Source organism: Bos javanicus, chromosome 3, assembly GCF_032452875.1.
Source record: "Bos javanicus breed banteng chromosome 3, ARS-OSU_banteng_1.0, whole genome shotgun sequence".
Lineage (NCBI taxonomy): Eukaryota > Metazoa > Chordata > Mammalia > Artiodactyla > Bovidae > Bos > Bos javanicus.
Window position 1 is genome coordinate 10550679 of NC_083870.1, and position 14733 is coordinate 10565411.

The 14733-nt window shown below is 40.2% G+C and overlaps 1 protein-coding gene across 2 annotated transcripts; it reads right to left on the minus strand.

Moving 5' to 3' along the window:
• Positions 1–304: 304 nt before the first annotated feature.
• FCER1A (Fc epsilon receptor Ia) lies at positions 305–6594 on the minus strand. 2 transcript variants are annotated; one of them, XM_061402173.1, is made up of 5 exons: positions 6410–6594; positions 5953–5973; positions 4608–4862; positions 2578–2710; positions 305–754 (listed from the first exon to the last, which is right to left on the minus strand). In XM_061402173.1, the coding sequence occupies exons 1-5, from the start codon at positions 6465–6467 to the stop codon at positions 586–588; spliced, it is 636 nt and encodes a 211-aa protein (XP_061258157.1). In that variant the 5' UTR covers positions 6468–6594; the 3' UTR covers positions 305–585. The 2 variants fall into 2 exon arrangements, with proteins under 2 accessions (XP_061258157.1, XP_061258151.1); XM_061402167.1 differs by having other exon boundaries at positions 2453–2710; positions 6410–6587.
• Between the last annotated feature and the right edge of the window lie 8139 nt (positions 6595–14733).

Sequence of the window (14733 nt, forward strand, 5' to 3'; positions counted from 1 at the left end):
GAGGGTGGGATGATTTGGGAGAATGGCATTGAAACATGTATGATATCATATATGAAACTAGTCGCCAGTCCAGATTCGATGCACAATACTGGATGCTTGGGGGCTGGTGCACTGGGACGACCCAGAGGGATGGTATGGGGAGGGAGGAGGGAGGAGGGTTCAGGATGGGGAACACGTGTATACCTGTGGCAGATTCATGTTGATATATGGCAAAACCAATACAATATTGTAAAGTTAAAAAATTAAATTAAAACAACAAAAAAAGGAAATTAAAACAAAAACAAAACAAAACTGTCACATTACATGGTTTCATACTTTTATTCAAGTTGTATATCGCTTTTACAGATGCTAATAAATGAATCTATTCATTTCTTTACTTATGTAAATGATGCTTATTGAGCACTTAATATTACGTGCCACTCCATTAGTTTAATGAAGTTTAATGAAGTTCTATAAAGCTGTGAGCATTTTCTATGTACCTTGTGAGTTGTCTTTGACAACTGAGAAGCATTTACTAAAGCCAAAAAGAAATTGCCATCGGAGAGGTTTCTTGAGGAGTGACTTCAGTTCCCTGGGGGATCTGGTTTAGGCTGTGGGTCCGTAAATCTGTTGCGTTTCCTGGTTCTCTTCATCTTCAATAGTAATGTGAACTGCTGCTGGGTCGAGATAAGCAACCCTGTGTCCACAGCAAACAGAATCACCACCAACAATGGGATAAGAAATTGTAGCCAGAAATAGTTGCTTTGAGGGTATGCTAGATGCAATAAGAAACATAACTCATATTAGGAATTGAAAACTGAGGTTAAAGTCTTCATCTTCCCTAAAAGAAGGATCCAACATGGTCCTTCACCTTCTAGCATGAAATGACATGCAGTAGCAGAGACAAAACACTCATAGGTTTGGGTTCCTCAGTCTGTGCTCCCTGAAGCCCTAGGGAGTCCTGAGTATTTCCCCCACAGTCCCTTTCTAATGGCTTGTCTGGCCAATATGCCTAATGGAAAAGGTCATAGGAAAGATGATCCCTCCCTTGGAGCCTCACAAGACCAATGTCCACATAGGACATGGAGGTGGGAAGCAGATAGAGTAAGGGCAGGGGATCACCAGTGCCTTATTTCTCAAACAATCATCATTCATTGCATGTCTGTTGGGTGAAATTAAGATATTGGGCTAGATCATAAATATTAATAAGTTGGCTTCCCTGGTGTCTTAGTGGTAAAGAACCCACCTGCCAATGCAGGAGATGGAGGAGACACCAGTTTGATCCTTGGGTTGGGACAATCCCCTGGAGGAGGAAATGGAAACCCACTCCAGTATTCTTGCCTGGAAAATCCCATGGACAGAGGAGCCTGATAAGCTAAGTTCATGGGGTTGCTAAGAGTCAGACACAATGGAGCAACTGAACAAGGCAATAAGTAAATTGCCTTTCAAGTCCACTGTTTTGTGATTCTGCTATTCTATTTACAAAGTAATGATTTTTTGCAATTTTTCTAGAATTTTAGAACCCTAGAATATTACAGCCAGAAATTACTCACAGATTACCTAGACCGGTGACTCTCAACACTGGCTGCCTATTACCATTACCTGGAAGAGCTTTCAAATATTGATGTCCAGGCCTATTCCAAGCTAATTAAGTTAGAAGCTCAAGGGATGATATACAGACATCAGTATTTTTTTTTTTTTAATTCTCCAAGCAATTTTAATGAAGTTTAGTCCAAACCCTTTGTTTTACAGATAAGGATACTGGAAGCACAGTGAAAATCAAACAACAGGTCTCAAATTAGTTAACAGAGAACTACCATTAGAAATTAATTGTGGCTTCTGGTCTCATGTTTTTTAAGATTTTGGCATGAGCAAAGTGTACCAAGCAAATGTCTGATTTCCTCATTGCAAAGCAAATATTTTAAAGGCTCATTCTTTTATATGAAATTTGGAAATGGCAGCCTTTCATTGGCTACAGAGGCAGCCTGCCTGACTACTCTTTCCATATCAAGCCCTCTTTCTCATCTCCTAATTCACAGGCACATAGCCTGTTGAGTTGGTTTCCTTTCCCATCCCTCATAGGCTAGAATAGACTCTTCAAGCTATAAAGAGTTTGTTCCTTCAACTTTGAAACTCTTTTTCTATTTGATAAATGTAAGTTTCTCCCCAGGAGCAATAGATGACTTTGCTTGACTAATATTCAACAGTTTAAAAATCCATTTCACAACTATTGCATTTAACATCTGTAAAAATTCCATAATGTGAGCAGGTATTACTGTTGCCAATGAACAAGTAAGGAATCTGAGACAGAGACTAAGGGATATACTCTACCCCTGGTCTCCTCATTGCAAACCTAGTAGACTTTTCAAGGAATCACAGTTGCCTCCATTCTATAGCTTCAATTGCATTAGGCTCAAATGTTCTTTCTCCTTTCCCCTGATATGGACTCATTCCCTTTCCTTCACCAACTTACGTTTTTTTACTATAATCTTGAGTTTATTAGAGATGTAGGGCAGCCTCTGAATTCTGCCTACACAGTAATAGGTGCCACTGTTCCCTTCTGTGACATTGGTGATGGAGATGTTGTGGTTCTCATACCAGTACTTGAGAGCTTTGTTATCCTTGTAGTAGATCACCTTGAAGACATTCAGATTCTTCCAACTGTGGCACCTGAGGAAGAGGGACTCACCCTCCATCATCACCTCAGCAGAGGCCTGAATGATCAACCAGTCTGAAAAATATTCATTAAGATATTTATTTAACAATGACAGATAAAAGAAAAATAAGATAATAAAAAAGGTCATGCAGAGAGTATCAGAAACCTTTATCATTAACCCATTTCTTGGCTCAGTCTCCTCTGTTGATAAATACTCTTTCCTCCTGAAAGGTAATTCTGGGGCCACAACATTGCTGACACTTCTGATGAGCCCACCCATAGGAAGTCTGAAACCCATTATCCCTTTCAGCTCTATTGTTGCATTTGGTCACTAAAGGGGAAATTATCCTACTCTGCCTGGAGAGTCCTAGCCTAGTAGAGTTGTCCTCTCTAAACTTATAGGTGCTTCCCAGTTCTATTAATCATAGTAAGCCTCCAGCTTCCTCAGAACATGCATTACAATTTGAATTAATTATTTGTGTAATTATTGATTGGATGTCCGTTTCCTCATTGGGCTCTCTACTTCAGAGGTCAGGAGCATGTCTGTTCCTTTTATCATATCTCCAGTGCCTAATAATACCTAGGAATCAGTAGATTCTCAATGAATGTTTGTCAATAATGAGTCAGGTTTTATGGCTAATGTCATTTTAAGAACTCAAAATTTAGAATAGAAACATGTCTAGGTTGCATAAGCATATTTTATTTAGGAGCAATCCTTGAGGACTTTTCTAGAATCTACTCCAAAAAAATAAAGAAGCTATTTTACACTGCTTTAGGCAATGGCACCCCACTCCAGTACTTTTGCCTGGAAAATCCCATGGATGGAGGAGCCTGGTAGGCTGCAGTCCATGGGGTCACGAAGAGTCAGACACGACTGAGCGACTTCACTTTCACTTTTCATTTTCATGCATTGGAGAAGGAAATGGCAACCCACTCCAGTGTTCTTGCCTGGAGAATCCCAGGGATGGGGGAGCCTGGTGGGCTGCCATCTATGGGGTCGCACAGAGTCGGACATGACTGAAGCGACTTAGCAGCAGTAGCAGCAGTTTCTACTTAAGAATTTGTACACAGATGTTGAAACATCTCTTTTCACTCAAGAGAAAAAATACAAAATGTGCTTATACTTTAAAAATATTTATATTTAAAAATATAAAACAAAATATAAATGACCTAGCTGTTCAAATGAAATCATTACTTTGTTCACTGAACATTTACAAAGTAACCCACATATGCCTGAGCACACTGCACTAATTGTTGACAGTAGGAGAGTGATGAAGCAAAACATAAGATTTGTTCTTAAGTAAAAGTAGAGTACATGAGGAATGTAAAGAGAGAGCTTTCAAAATGAAGAGTACAACTTACTACTTTACCATATGTAAAAGAGATAGCCAAGGGGAATTTTGCTCTATGTCTCAGGAAACTCAATCAGGGGCTCTGCATCAACCTAGAGGGGTGGGGTGGGGAGGGAGATGGGAGGGAGGTTCAAAAGGGAAGGGATATATATATATACCTGTGGCTGATTCATGTTGAGGTTTGACAGAAAACAATAGAATTCTGTAAAGCAATTATCCTTCAATTAAAAAATAAATTAAGCAAAGAAAAAAGAGTACAACTTAATATTCAGGTCATGACACATGGAAATGGCAAAGTAAATCTTTAAATCAAAGAGCTCTTTGTAATGTTCACATATCCAATATGCCATTTGACCATGTAATATGCATCTGTAGCCAGGTAGAGAAGATAGAAATGAAACAGACTAGAGGAGGAACATTGGGAGACTGCTAGAATATTGAAAGAAGCCAGAAGGTCAGATGGAGTAGAGGCAGAAGAAGAGAGAGGGACCTGTATGTGGAGAGAGACCTTGAGTTCCACCTTGCTTCTCTAAGCCTTGGAATAACTTGCTTTCTCCCCATTGTCAGATGGGCCATTCCGCACATGAGAGAATTGATACTTCTGTAGCCCTGGAACTTACCACTGATGACATTTAGGTATACAGGTTCACTGATGGCAAATCCTTTGATTCGGCATTGGTATTCCCCACTGTCCTGCATGCGTGCTTTCACAATGTGCCATCTTGAATTATTCGTTGTGAAACTGGTTCCATTGTGGATCCACAGAGAGGACTGGTCTTCAGAGGAACCGTTCGTACCACATGTAAGAGTCACAGCATCTCCTTTAAGTATTTTTCTCCATGGTGGATTCAAGGACACCTTAGATTTCCAGATGGCTTTGAGAAGAACAGATTGTGGAAAGAGATATGGAAGGAGGGAAAATATCATTGAAATCTGTTCAGCCTCCAGAGTACAGACATAATAATAGTCAATCAACGGTCAATCTACCCTTAAACTGTTGGTGATAAGAAACCTGAGTCCTAGAATTAAAGGAAGGAGGAAAGAATCTTGTGGTCCCACCTAGGGACTCTAGCTCCCAACCTAGGAAAAAATAGGACATGAATGTAAGATATTAAAAAACAAAGAGGATAATCCCTCTAATTTTCTTGATTCCAATTTCAGTATCTGTAAATGAGGATTGAAGTCTCTTTTCAGGCAGAGATTATGTCTGTGATGTTCATACATAGTTCAGCACAATGACTACTACATAGCGAGTATTCATTAAGTATTTATTGAGTTGATGAATGAGTGAATAATGGATGAATTAAGGTAGTGGACTAAATGAAGTACATGGCCTCTCCCAGCTCTAAATTTTTATGACTATTTAATTGTGAGTGAATAGGGAATGAAAATTATATGTCAATTCTGGAAGGTACTGAGAATCACCAAGATGATCAGTCTTAAAAGGCTTTCAAGAACAAAGAGATATGGTACAAATTTGAATGAAGACTTTGGAAGTGGCCAGGTGGTGATGAGGAAGAGGTGATATGGTCAAAAGAGAACTAGACTTGGATTTAAGGGACTTACGTTAGAATCCAGTGCCTTGTTAGCCATGTAACCGCCAACAAATTACTTAATCTTAATTCAGTATCCTCAATTATAAAATGGCAATAATAATAACAGGGATGATGATGTAAGAATTAAATGAGTTTATATCATAGTATCTGGTGCAGAGGCTGAGACAGATGCTCAGCAGACATGAATGTTTGCATAAAAGAGGAAAGGGTGACTTGAGAGAATAAAGTGCTGTGTGGGAAGCTTTTGAATGGGGGAAAGAAGGAAGATGAGGCAGGTGGAAGTGCGGTAGACAGGGAAGAGCAGATTAATAATCATTAAAAAACAGATGATGGGATGAAGGGAAAGGATGAAGGGTGGGCAATTTCCAGACACATTGAAATGCTGAGGGAACAAGGACAGAGGACTCACCTGCTGACATGCCATCTGGAGCTGCAAAATCCAGAGACAATAAGTTAGTATCTGACCCCAGCCTTCTGCATACCTGAAGACTGGGATCTGGTTATGATGCTGAGGTCCACATCCATGGAGTTTAAAGGGCCAACCATCTTTTCAGGACTCTGTTTAAGGGAGAGAAGGAGCTTCTCTCCTTCCTCTGCTGTCCCTCCTTTACCCTCTAGGAAAATCCAGCTTGATAGCAAGGACCAGACTTTCAGTCCGGCTTCCTCCTTAGATGATGCCCAATCCCCCTCCTTAGATGATGCCCAACCCCCCTATCCAGTTCGTCCTCCCTACAGAATCCCTGGGAAATGACCCACAGTTTGCTCATAACCTAGAAAAAGTCAGCAATAAAACTGTCAACTCTCCCTCACCAGCCACTCCCCCAATCTGTTCTGGCCCCTTCAAGGGGGCTGGTAACTCTACTTACAGAAAAGCAGCAGAGCTATCCACAGCAGGGCAGGGGCTCCCATGGGAATAGTAGGCATCTTCTCCGTGGCCTCCAACTGAGCTGCAGAGATCCAAGGCCTTAGAATAAACTTGAAAGTGAAAAGCAGAAGGAAATGTTCTCTGTGTCATATCTGGTTAACGCATCAGCTGCACCTAAGTTTGCTTCCTTCTCTGGAGATAACATTCAGAGTGGTGCCTAAAAGGGCAATTTTATATATATAGTTGTAAAATCATTTACTGATTTTCTTCTTCTTTTTTTGTTTGCACTGCACAGCATTCAGGATCTTAGTTCCCCAATCAGGGATTGAAACCATGCCCCTTGCAGTGGAAGTGGATGCACAGTGTTAACCACTGGACCACCAGGGAGGTCTCCAGGACAATTTTATACTTACCCCCATACTCTCCATTACACCTTTGTGTACACACCTGGAATCTAGTGGGAGAGGGGCAGAGGGGGCACACAGGAACAAAACTTTCTTAAACTGTCAAAATATAGTTATTTTGTTTGCAACTTAGAAAAGTGGGGTGCAGAGGAGAGAAGAATAAAAATAAGTTAATTATTCACCTAATATAGGTCAGCTGCTGCTGCTGCTGCTGCTGCTAAGTCGCTTCAGTTGTGTCCGACTCTGTGCGACCCCATAGACGGCAGCCCACCAGGCTCCCCCATCCCTGGGATTCTCCAGGCAAGAATACTGGAGTGGGTTGCCATTTTCTTCTCCAAATATAGGTCAGGCACTATGCCAAATACACCTTATACTTCATTCATTTCTCAAAATAATTCTATGAAGATATACCATCATTATCTACATTTTATAGAAAGGAAAATTGGAGCTTAGAGAGGTAAAGTCATTTATCCTAGAGTACTCCCTAGTAAATGGCTAATTTGGGACTGAAACATTTGAAAAATCGAATCCTAGAGTAAAATTCACAATCATGATTACTGTTTATGCATGTCTATAAGTATGGCCAGAATTCTAGCTGAAATTCTGTTGTGGTTCTCCAGAGTTACCAACCCTCTTGTTACCTAATTTCCTGCTGATCCATTAGTGCACAAATCCACAAATTTTCATCTGCTTCCTATGACCCACTGTCCGACCAGCCAAATTGGAGATATTTTTGGAGGCTCCTTCTCTCCATGGGTCCTGATGAGGTCTACAACATAGGAAGGCAGATGTTAAACCATAACTTACAGGGATCTCAGTAATATGATTTATTTTATTTTATTGCTCCAGCTTTTGTCCATTTTTATGTTTCAAATCCTCTAGCCTGATCACCCTTTCTCCTTTAAATCCACATCTGTTTTCTTCCCTCCTGGACCTCAATGAGTAATTCTTCTCTTTTTAACTCTAGGTCAGAATTAGTCACCTTCTTCCAGGATTTGATATTGATAATGACACTGGAGATAATATCTCCATAAATATCTCCATTGGCTTGCCCTCCACAAAGTTTTTTTCATGTGTGGTATTATTATTTGGGCCTTGCCAAAACTCTGAAATAGCAGAGGCAATATGAAGTCAGCAAGGCCCCATTCTATCATGCCAGCTTTTCCATACTGACTGTTTTATTTTTTTAATATATATAATTATACTTATTTTTGTATGTATTCTTGGCTGTGCTGGGCCTTCTTGCTGCATGTGTTTTCTCTAGTTGTGGCAAGCAGGTCTACTCTGTAGTTGCAGTGCGTGGGCTTCTCATTGCGGTAGCTGCTCTCATTGTGCAGCACGGCCTATAGGGCATTCAGGCTTCAGTAGCTGCTGCCTATGGGCTCAGTAGTTGCAGTTCCTGGGCTCTAGAGCACAAGCTCAACAGTTGTGGCTTAGTTGCTCCTCAGCACGTGGGCTCCTCCCGGACCAGATATCAAACCTATCTCTCCTGCATTGGCAGGAGTACTCTTTACCACTGAACCACCAGGGAAACCCCACCAACTGTTGAATTAAGACTAATGAATTAAATATAAAGTCGCTGCACATAAAGATCTAACCAAAGCTTTCAGCTTCTCTGAAACTAGAGAATATGGGTCTACAGATTCCTAAACAGAAAGTTTCAGATAAGAAAGATGCTGACTGGTCCCAGGTTGTGCAATATCTTAGTGACAGATCTTTAAAGAAAGCAAAGAGTTAATCTGGAAAGTGTAAGTATTTATGTGATTAGGGTTTACCTATAAAACAGAGACAATGATGATATCTAGATCATGTCTTTATTATGAGGTTTAAGAAGATAATAAATGTGTAAAATGCATTGAACAGCATCTGGTATGTAAAAGATGCTCTGTAAATCTATCTTTCCCCTCCTTTATTGTTGTTGTTGTTGTTCAGTCGCTACGTCAGGTCTGACTCTTTGTGACGCTATGGACTGCTGCTCGCCAGGCTTCTCTGTCCTTCACTATCTCCAGGAGTTCACTCAAACTCATGTCCATTGAGTCGGTGAGGTCATCCAACTGTCTCATCCTATATTGCCCGCTTCTCCTCCTGCTCCCAATTTTGCCTAGCATCAGGGTCTTTTCCAATGAGTTGGCTCTTCCCACTAGTTGGTCAAAGTATTGGAGCTTCAGCTTCAGCATCAGTCCTTCCAATGAATATTCAGGGTTGATTTCCTTTCAGATTGATTGGTTTGATCTTATTGCAGTCCAAGGGACTCTCAAGAGTCTTCTCCAGTACCACAACTTGAAATCATAATTTCATCCGTTTTCAACCTTCTTTATGGTCCAACTCTCACATCCATACATGGCTACTGGAAAAATCATAGCTTTGACTATACAGACCTTTGTCAGCAAAGTGATATCTCTGCTTTTTAATACACTATTTAGGTTTGCCATAACTTTTCTTCCAAGGAGCAAGAGTATTTTAATTTCATAGCTATAGTCACCATCCACGGTGATTTTGGAGACCAAGAAAATAACACCTGTCACTGTTTCCATTGTTTCCCCATCTATTTGCCAGGAAGTGATGGGACTGGATCCCATTTATTACCATTGCTCAATAAAGACTCAGGAGAAACATGCATTTCAACAGGACTAAGGCTATGGTTTTTCCAGTGGTCATGTATGGATGTGAGAGTTGGACTGTGAAGAAAGCTGAGTGCTGAAGAATTGATGCTTTTTTAAATTTTTTTTATTTTTAAACTTTACAATATTGTATTGGTTTTGCCAAATATCGAAATGAAAGAATTGATGCTTTTGAACTGTAGTGTTGGAGAAGACTCTTGAGAGTCCCTTGGACTGCAAAGAGATCCAACCAGTCCATCCTAAAGGAGATCAGTCCTGGGTTTTCATTGGAAGGACTGATGCTAAAGCTGAAACTCCAATACTTTGGCCACCTCATGTGAAGACTTGACCCATTGGAAAAGACTCTGATGCTGGGAGGGATTGGGGGCAGGAGGAAAAGGGGATGACAGAGGAGGAGATGGCTGGATGGCATCACCGACTCGATGGACATGAGTTTGAGTGAACTCCGGGAGTTGGTGATGGGGAAGGAGGCCTGGTGTGCTGCGATTCATGGGGTCACAAAGAGTCAGACATGACTGAACTGAACTGAACTGAAGGCAATCAGCAAATACATAGGATGTTTTCCATGATAACCAGTATGTTGCTCTGCTGCTGCTGCTAAGTTGCTTCTGCTGCTGCTGCTGCTAAGTCACTTCAGTCGTGTCCAACTCTGTGCGACCCCATAGATGGCAGCCCACCAGACTTCCCTGTCCCTGGGATTCTCCAGGCAAGAACACTGGAGTGAGTTGCTATTTCCTTCTCCAATGCATGAAAGTGAAAAGTGAAAGTGAAGTCGCTCAGTTGTGTCCGACTCTGTGCGACCCCATGGACTGCAGCCTACCAGGCTCTTTCGTCCATGGGATTTTCCAGGCAAGAGTACTAGAGTGGGGTGCCATTGCCTTCTCTGAACCAGTATGTTATGCCGATAAAATTTATGTAAGTAATCTCACTCCTCCCCATAGTGATGAAGAAGAGAGTATTATAGGAAAGAACAGAATGGACAAAATTGTTTGGGGAAGAGGAGGAGAAAGAAATGGGGAAGATGCAATTTTTTGAGGTGCTGTCAGAAGGCAGTACATATTTGAAAATACCAAGATCCTAAAAGAGACAAAGATGGAATCTGTTTCAGCACTTTCTTGAGAGTTTGTCCAGGAGAGTTATCAGATATTCTTTTACCCTAGGACAGTGATTCTACATTAAAATTATCCTTCAGAGACAGTCACTTTACTGTGACTCAAAAAGTCTATTTTAAAGCCTCCCCCAAGTCTTCAGTTATTCCCTGCTTGAATGGGAGGTGGACTGGAATTCAAGATGTACTAGTTCTTACTATGGAGAGAATAAGGTTTGTCGTTGATACACTATTTTCATTTCCTCCACCATCCTAAAGCAAAGCTTCAGTGTCCAGCAGTGAAATGAAGGTAGTATTTTGGTAGCAGTAATAGCAATGATTTTACCAATTCAACTAAAGAAGTTCATTAAAGCTTAAAAACAAACCAAGCCACCCATCCTCAACTCACACAACAACAACAACAAAATCAAAAATATCAACATCAGGAAGAATAAACTATATCCTGATTCCCATACTATAAAACCACAGGTACCCAAAGGAACAAAATGAGAATTCAGAAGGTACAAATAAACACAAGATTACATCATAGTTCTGCTCTACCCTAACATAACTGGTTGATTCACCAGTCAAGTCCCACACATCCTTTATCTTATTACCTGCCTGTAGATATCAGAAACCTGTGCTCACTGGGACCCATAGATTTTTGTCCTAATCTCACTTCTTATAATAAGCATTGAATCCAGATATTCATGTGTTCAACACTCATTAACAACATCTCTGTCCCAAATTTTGATCCATTATTGGTTTTCAGAAACCTTAGTGGTTTGGGTGTTTTTTGGTGTGTTTTTTTTTTTTTTTTTTGCCTTACTGCACAGCATGCAAGATCTGTTTTCCAGTGAGAGATTGAACCCAGGCTCACTGCAGTGGAAGCACAGAGTCTTAGCCACCGGACCACCAGGGAAGTCCTCCAAACTTTTTTCTGTTCTTCACTTTGTAGCAGTGGGGAATTGAAACTCAACTGGCCATGCATGAACTATTAGGATCTACTCATTGTAAGGTGTCCAGATGAGGTATCTTTGTGGCACCTTGTAGACAGGGAACAGTCTGAACCATAAGGTGCACTCAAGCAAATGTGACCTTTGCCTTATAAAAATTATGTTCCAGCCAAGAGACCTAGAGGGCCTCTGACTTGCCTTTCTGCCTCCAACAGATACAATCAGTAAGTAACCTGATCTTTCCTTCAGAATAGACAGAACAGAATTATAAGCCTGCTGAGGAAGATACCTAGGAAGAATGGTAATGTAAAAAAAACAAAAACAAAATGAATGCTGGACTATTATATTAAATTTAAAAATTAAAAGAAAAAAATTATTATCCAGGAATATTTTATTTTTTATTATTATTATTTTTTTTTACTTAAAAAAATTTTTTTTAAATTTTACAATATTGTATTGGATTTGCCATAGATCAACATGCATCTGCCACAGGTGTAAAGAGATTAAGTGTAAGACAGATTAGGTATCCAGGCTCTGAACAGGCCCTGGAGTTTGATTCTCAGCTCAGATCACATATTGGTTACCTGGCTCTCCACAAGTTACTAAACCTCTCTGTGACTCAGCATCTTCTCTGGTTAAATGTGGATAGTGGCAGTATTTGTTGTTGAGGGTATTAAATGAGTTAATATAGTAAAAGCTTTATAAGAGAGGCTGGCAGATAGTAAATGCTGTGTATGATTTTATTACTGTTATTACAATCATTTTCTTAGGATCCTTTAGACTTTGGAGCAGCAGAGAGAAACTCTTTCTGTCCACAGGAAAATGAGCAGGAAAGGCTACTGGTCTGGAAGGCAGTGCATCCCGGATCACATAGGAGTGATTGTACCTCAAGGAGACCCTTCCTCCACTCACAGGTGAGGGGATAGAGGAGAGAAGTTGCTCTGTGGGAGTCCTGAGAGCATTCCCAGGTGTGGTTCTAGACAAAGTCCAGTTTTGCAGAGTCAGCCCTCAAGCCATATGTAGTGTAGGCTAGGTTTATTTTACCCTTCCTTACGGAATTACATAGTTAAAAATGGTAACAACTCTTTTTTTAAAGGAATCCCTTTTAGGCTGTTAGCAGATAAAGAGAAGAGGTCTTAGTCCAGCCAAGGATATTTGCATTTTAATAAGTAACTTTTGGAAGCTGGGAGGAGTAGCTTGTTGCTTGTCTCAGTGATGAGTGTGCAGGATGCATTTTTAGCATTTAGTAGGCAACCCAATGTCCTGTAATACCCAGGGCAGCCTTGCATAATATAAAGAATTGTTCTGCCTTTACACTGTTTTCAAATGTCCAGCCAGGTATTTTATAATTATTTGAGCCTTGAATCTATTTGACAAACAATGCAAAGCATTTTTACATTTTTTCATATATTCTGGATTCTATAGGAAAGAAACTATTGTGTCCTCTGATGGAAGATTATTCTTGTGTCACTTGTAAACTGGCTTTGCCTCTTGGTGAATGTCATAACCAAGTCAAAGTTTGGGAAGAGGGATGATTTACTATTACTAGCAGTAAATAGGGAGATCTTTCCCAAAGCAGTATCTCCCAGAAGATCAAAATCAGGGAAGTTTTAAGCTAAGGGTACATATATATTCATGAAAGGGCTTGAGCAGAAGAGAATCAGCATACAATTGGGGTCAGGGTTGAGTACAAGCTTTAGCTGATTGAAGTCAAGAGGGTCAGCATCATCATTCTGTCCTCCACCTTGGTTACTGCAGAACTCAAAGACCATATCAGATTGTTATGTATATCCCTTAAGGAGGAACTAGAACCCTGTCTAATAGCTGAACTCTTGTTTCTTGACTGCTTTTCCTTTGTTCTTACATTCCCTTACTTAAGATCACTGATTAGTGAGACCTGTGGAAGGGTAAATATTGTGACCAGGCTTAGATCACAAAATGGCTTCTCACGTTAAGAAAGTCAAGCCTGGTTCTCTTTCTCCAGGGATCCCCTACACTATCTGCTTACATTTGGTTTTCCTAGAAAAGCATCTTTGGATCATTCACTGTTTCCCCAAATCAGATCACCAAGAGCCACACTGTTCCTGATCATTGTATTGTTACCAGATTAGTCAGCTAGACCCCACCAGGATCCTAGCCATCCCTTGTCTTAGCCAGGGAGGTTCTTTTTCTGCTTGGATCTGTGCTGCCAATAAGGAAACTGATGTTGAGATTAGAACAGCATCAGCTTTATTCAATGGTCAAAGAATGAAGAAGCAAGAACTTGGCTCACAAATCAACTTCTCAACCTAATTTAGACAGAGAAACCATATATGTAAGAGGGTCAAGGTAAAAGGGAAGGAATTGGAAAGTGTGGGAGGAATATTCATAAGTAATCCAAGCACAGGGGTGTGGTTTGGACCTGAAACTGATGCAGCACTCCTGTTCAGTCCTTGTATGGGCTTTTCCAGTTGTTAACTGTCATGGCACCTATGGGTGTGTCACTTAGCATATGCTAATATATTACAATGAGCATATAATGAGACTCTAGGACCACTTCTATGGACCACTAGAAGTCAAATCTGCTGTCTTGGGCCTAGTTGGTTCTAATCAGTTCTTGCTTTTCTCTTTGCAGCTTCCTTCTGAAACTTAGATAAGAAGGGCAGAGGTATGACTCTTGGGCAACAGCTTTGGTAACAGTATCACCAATACCTCACTGCTGGATAGGGCTACATTTATAGCTGTCACATTTATCATGGATATACTTGCTTACTGTAAGTTATTTCATTTTATTTCTTTTTTATATTAAGACTGGGAACTATATTGATTTTAAAATATATGTGTGTGCGTAGGTAGGAGTGATGGATCCAGTTTCAGTTACCTGAAACTTCCTCAATTTGGAGCATCTTCCTTAAAAAGGTGATTAGAAAATTATGAATATAATATTAGGTATTAGAATGACTATTTATCTAAAACAAGAAAACAAACTCAACAAATTGCAAAGTATAAAAGCTGGAAAAAGACATCAGTATTATAAAATCCAGAAATACTTTTCTTACCTATCTTTACAACATACTCTGCTCTCTTCTTCATTGGACAGTGATATCACAATATCACATTTTACAGAATGTTGGGAAGGAAGAAATTTTCCTCTACCCTTCTTGGTTCTTCAGGCTGGTCTAAGAAATAAATTGACATGAGAGAGATTAATAGGAGAAAATCAAACAAAGTTTAATGTTGTGTAGACATGGGAGGCCTGGTGAGCTGCAGTCCATGGG